This window comes from Propithecus coquereli, unplaced genomic scaffold (genome assembly GCF_000956105.1).
Source record: "Propithecus coquereli isolate 6110/MARCELLA unplaced genomic scaffold, Pcoq_1.0 Scaffold155, whole genome shotgun sequence".
NCBI classification, from domain to species: Eukaryota; Metazoa; Chordata; class Mammalia; order Primates; family Indriidae; genus Propithecus; species Propithecus coquereli.
This window is the reverse complement of record NW_012139969.1, coordinates 351,251-357,250: the sequence shown is the minus strand read 5'-3', so window position 1 is coordinate 357,250 and position 6,000 is coordinate 351,251. Positions and strand designations below refer to the sequence as shown.

At 41.6% G+C, this 6,000-nt stretch overlaps 1 protein-coding gene across 3 annotated transcripts in view; it reads right to left on the bottom strand.

The window, feature by feature from the left end:
* The window catches only part of PTPN9 (protein tyrosine phosphatase, non-receptor type 9), a 95,493-nt gene that overhangs the window by 16,677 nt on the left and 72,816 nt on the right, over nucleotides 1-6,000 (bottom strand). For all 3 annotated transcript variants that reach the window (XM_012640605.1, XM_012640606.1, XM_012640607.1), the window contains one exon: nucleotides 4,663-4,991. In XM_012640605.1, the coding sequence (XP_012496059.1) occupies nucleotides 4,663-4,991 (329 nt within the window). The remainder of the gene's footprint in view (nucleotides 1-4,662; nucleotides 4,992-6,000) is intronic.

Here is a 6,000-nt window from a genome sequence, read left to right as displayed (position 1 = left end):
GACTTGAAGCAATATGACAAAATATTAATAAATATCAGTGTCGAGTCTGGTGATAGGAACATAGTTGTTTGTTGTGTCATACTCTGTACTTTTCTGTATCTTAAAAAATTCCCCCTTCCCATACAAATATGCCCAGCTGATTCTTTTTGCAAAGTTGCAAAGACAGTTCAATGGTAAAGGTACTCTTTTCAACAAATTATGCTAGAGCAACTAGGCATCCATAGGCAAATAAATGAACATCAATCCAAACCTTATAAAAATTAATTTCAAACAGATGACAGGCTGGGCCTGTGGTAGTCTGAGCTACTTGGGAAGCTGAGGTGGGAGGATCGCTTGGGCCCAAGAGTTCTGGGCTGTAGTGTGCTATGCCGACTGGGGGTCTGCAATTAAGTCTGGCATCAGTATGGTGACCTCCTGGGAGTGGGGGACCACCAGGTTGCCTAAGTAGGGGTGAACTGGCCCAGGTCAGAAAAGGAGCAGGTCAAAGTCCCTTGCTGATTAGTAGTAGGATCACACCTGTGAATAGCCACTGCATTCCAGCTGAGGCAACATTAGCAAGACCTTGTCTCTTAAAAAGAAATGGATCATAGATTTAAATGCAAAACATAAAACTATAAAACATTTAGAAAAAGAAACAGGAAAAAATCTTCAGGAGCTAGGGCTAGGCAAAGTGTTCTTAGATTTAACACCAAGAGAATGATCTGTAAAGGGAAATATTGGTAAATGGGACTTCATCGATATTAAACAAATTTACTTCATAAGAAACCTTGTTAAGAAGATAAAAAGACCAAGCTACAGACTGAAAGAAAATATTTGCAAACCACAAATCCAACAAAGAACCGATTTCTAGAATATATAAAGAACCCTCAAATGTGAATGGTTTTAAAAATAGGGCAAAAGACGTGAAAAGGCATTTTACAAAGAGGATATATAGATGGCAAATAAGCACATGAAATGCAAATTAAAATCACCAAGAGATCACATTACACACCTATCAGAATAGCCAAAGTGAAAAATAGTGACACAACCGAATGCTGGTGAGGATGCAAAGAAACTGGCTTGCTCGCACACTGCTGGTGGGAATGGAGAACAGTACAGCCACTCTGGAAAGCATTAGGCAGTTTCTTACAAAAACTAAATGCACAATTACCACATGACCTAGCAATTGCACCCCGAAACACTTATCCCAGAGAAAGGGAAATTTATGTTTACACAAATCTACACACAAACGTTAATATCAGCTTTACTTGTAATAGCCAGAAACTGGAAACAACACAGATGTCCCTCAACAGGGAAAGATTAAACAAACTAGTACATCCAAACCATGGAATACTATCAAGCAATGAAAAGGAACCAACTATTGACACATGCAACTTAGATGAAGCTCCAGAGAATGATGCCTAGTGAAAAAAAGAAATCCCAAAAGATTACACATAGTATGATTTCATTTATGTAACAAAATTCTGGAAAGGAGAATATTATAGTAATGGAGAACAGATTAGTGGTTGCAGGCATTAGGGATTGGGAGGTGTATGTTTATCTATTAAAGGACAACAAAAGGGAGCTCATGGTAATGGAACTCTTTGTATTTTGACTATGGCGAAAGATACACAAACCTAAATGTGTGACATAAGAACTAAATACACAAACACAAAATAAAACTAGGGAAATCTGAATAAAATTGGTAAAGTATATCAATGTCAACATCCTGGTTGTGATATTATATTACAGTTCTGGAATACGTTACCATGGGGGAAACTGAAAAGGGTACATGCATGTGATCTGTCTGTATTATTTCTTACAACTACATGTGAATCTACAATTAGCTCATAATGAAAAGTTAGCAGAGAGGCTGGGCGCGGTAGCTCACGTTGTAATCGTAGCACTTTGTGAGGCTGAGACAGAACCACTTGAGGTCAGGAGTTCAAGAACAGCCTGAGCAATATAGCAAGACCCTGTCTCTACAAAAAATAGAAAGATCAGCCCGGCGTGGTGGCATGCGCCTGTAGTCCCAGCTACTCAGGAAGCTGAGGCAGGAGGATCACTTGAGCCCAGGAGATTGCAGTTGCTGTAAGCTATGATCATACCACTGCCCTCATGTCCGAGTAACAAAGCAAGACCCTGTCTCCAAAAAAAAAAGAGTAAGAAGAAAAAAGGAAAAAGTCTCTCTCTTTCACTGGATATAGCAAGAAAGTCTCTTGGGCTGGGCACGGTGGCTCACGCCTGTAATCCTAGCACTCTGGGAGGCCGAGGCAGGTGGATCATTTGAGCTCAGGAGTTCGAGATCAGCCTGAGCAAGAGTGAGACCCTTTCTCTACTAAAAAATAGAAAGAAATTACTTGGACAGCTAAAAATATATAGAAAAAATTAGCCGGGCATGGTGGCACGTGCCTGTAGTCTCAGCTACTCGGGAGGCTGAGGGAGACGGATTGCTTCAGCCCACGAGTTTGAGGTTGCTGTGAGCTAGGATGACGCCACGGCACTCTAGCCCAGGCAACAGAGTGAGACTCTGGCTCATAAAAAAAAAAAAGAAAAGAAAAAAGAAAGTCTCTTGGTCTATGGGAATCCTGGGGAACGGTGAATACTCTAATATCTACTTTATAATCCAGAATTCCAAAGGAGACAGTTTATGTCGTGTAAAGAGTTCTACTGGGTCAAGTCATATGTTTATGAAGCAAAGAAGGAAAATAAAAGATAAAAATTAAAAATGTAAAAAGATAATAACTGGGATTGGTCACACCTGTAATCCTAGCACTTTGGCAGGCCAAGGCGGGAGGATCACTTGAGGTAGGAGTTCGAGATCAGCCTGAGCAAGGGTGAGACCCCGTCTCTACGAAAAATAGAAAAAATAGCCTGGCATGGTGGCGCGTGCCTTCAGCTGCAGCTACTCGGGAGGCTGAGGCAGGAGGATCATTTGAGTCCAGGTGTTTGAGGCTATAGTGAGCTGTGATGATGACACTGCACTCTAGCCTGGGTGACAGAGCGAGACCCTGTCTCAAAAAAAAAAAAAAAAGAAAAAGAAAAAAATTAAGGGAAGCAGTTCTGCTGGGACTTTGTAGAAGGTAAGAGGCCCGGAGCTGATGGGATTCTGGGTTCTAGATCATGAAGCAGGGCTCAATCGTTCAATAAAAAGGCAAGACTGGGAAGTCCTATCTTTGGACTGTGATGTATTCTCTGACTGTTACGTGACAGCTAGTTTGGATAATGCCAAGAGGACAATCTCAACCTACTTTATTAATGGGTAGGGAGTGGGGGCCCACAGAGGAAATGGCATCTCAAGGACCTCACAGCAGAGGATAAATGCAGAAGCACCAAGAGCAAGGTGAGGAATCCCCAGGATAAGTGTACACCTTCTTGGATCAGACCAGCACTCCTCCCTGCTCTAAGCACTTCTTTGATACATGCCTGCGGGCGGCCAAACTGCTCTGATTGGGAAAGAGAATGGGATGTAAACAGGGTCTGGAGCTGGTAGGTAAGAAACAGAGCTGAGTGGGAGAAAAGAATACTCCCTCTTCTTGATACATGGTCTGCTTTCCTTTTTTCTCCACTTTCTTTCCTTTGCGTTCTTGCTCTGCTTATTGGCTTCTTTCCAATTGCCTCTTCTCTCTTACTTTCCTTAGCTCAGTTTAGTCTTTTCACTCTTTCCTTAAAGATTCTCTCCCCGCATCATCTTCTGAACACAATGACAAAGCTGGACAGGAATGATGAGAGAGAAGAGGGACTCACACAGCGTCACGGATTCCTAAAACATTTAAGCTACTAAGGCAGGTGGACATCACAGTCCAATAGTCACATATTACACACAGGAAAACTGAAGTGCCAATAAGGGAAATAACTTGTGTCACTCAGAAAGTGGATTTTTGGCTAAGCTGGAACTTGCACCTGGGACTCACTCGGACAGCTTCCTCAATGTTCAACAGACAGAGCTCACTATTTGGAGAAAAAGATTTCTGCTATAGCCAATTAAAACATTGTAAGAGTCCACAACCAGGTTCCCTCTCATTTCATTTAGTGACTAGGGGTCTTCGAGATGAGAACATTTCTTAATATTTATGTTAACTTTCATGTTAAATGTGGTTAAATTAAATGCTTTCTTTTTAACAAAAAACAAAACAAAACAAAAAACATGGTAAGAGAAATGATCTGTGCTCTATTGCCAACAATAGTTACCAAGGAGTTATGAATCAGAGTTATAAACTAGCCAGATGGTTTTGGAGTAGGATTCAGAAGAGTTTAAATTCCTAAGAGGCAACTTTTTCTCTCTTACTATGTATTATTTTAATCACACCAGGCACCTCTCAAGATGTAATATCAGAGTATAAATGCTTTAGGGAGAAACTGTCCAAAAGAACAGATTAGAGCTCACACTAAAGATAGGAACAGTGAGCAGTCCATTTTGAGCCTACCTTTTTTTTTTTAACTTGCATTTCAGGAAAATATCCCCAAATATGTCTAACAGGGTTCCCCTGTTGGTACCAAAGACCTTCATAAATTTCAGAGCTTCTCTCTCTGGAAGAGAGAAATCATCATTTAAGTGAGAATGATGCTCCTTAACACAAGGAAGAGCCTCTGTTAAGGAAGTGAGATGTGGAAAGAGCTGTTGCCAGTGCCTGCCAGAAGCATCTTGGTAACCAACTGTTGGCCCACACCTTTCCTACTTACATGGAACAATGGAAAGTGCCAACGGGGTTCTCACGACGGATGTCTTCATACTCCTCATATATTCCCTGCTTTTGCCTGGTGTTAACATAGTCCACCAACTCTTGGATGGTCATAGCATGGGGACCTGGAACATGTACCGAGTCCCCGTCTAAGGCAGGAGGGAGGGAGAACTGGATGATCTCATCGAAGGGATCTGGGTGGCCGTTCACCTGGGGTAGGAACTGGAAATTCCAAGTGGCGAGGTCAATTTTGACATATCCACCCAGGTTTTCTGGAAGGCACTCCCTGGGCAGGTGCTGGGTGACCTCAGATGTCTTTAATATCTGAATCTGAAAGGCCAGAAAGAACCATGTGAGTATGTGGTGGAAGAAAGTCTTACAGAGAGGGAATATAAAGAATAAGTGTGCGTATGTTAGGTTTCGGAAATGAGATTTGCTTGAAATACTAGGTATGCCTGTAAAAAAAGTAGACTACATTTCATCTGCCTGGGACTGAAGTCCTGTGAATTTACCAGATAAAAGTTTGAATTCCCAGGATGTGTATCAAATTCACTCTTGGCATTAGGAGCCTTGTTATATACCTTCTGAAAGGACAGTATAGTGAACAAAGGCTTTATGCTATTAACAAAGCTTCCCAGTACCATCTTATGGTGGTACTCTTTTTTTTTTTTTTTTTTTTGACCACTAAGAATGCATAGGTAGTGGTTATTTTTTTCAACCTCACACTAAGGCAGCTAGTTCTAGGCCTGTTAGCTTGTGTTCTACTCACAGCTTGGTATGGGTGTTCACAAAGATAGGTTCCTATGAAAACAAACCACCCAGAGGCAGGGTAGCCCAGGAAAAATGTTAGGTAAGTAATCTTACCACTTAATTCTTCTTTCTGCTTAGATATAGCCATACTGGACCAAATTAGCCTAGCTGGTTCTCCTCAGACTCTCTGTGGAATGGGAATGCTGTTCTTCCTAAAAGCTGTCTCTCTTGCTATTGCCTCTTCTCGGAATCCCTTCTTTTCTTCCTCTGCCTCCTCAAGGACCAGCACATGCTCACCTCTTCTGTGAGGCCCTTTCTGACTGCCTAAGGCAATACGATCCTTCCTGTGTGCTCCTGCAGAGTTGAAGTCCTCTAACATGTTTATCTGTTCTCTACCAGGACCATGAACTCCTCGAGAGTAAGGACTGTCTCACTTCAGTTTTAATTCTCAGAACCCAGTGCCTGGACTGTAAAAGAAGCTTAATATAGTTTCAGTTTATATATGCATGTATAATTCCTATAATTCAAGTACAAGAACTAGCCTAAGGAGTCTCTCAAAGAGTTATCTTAGGAAGAATGACCTGAGCCA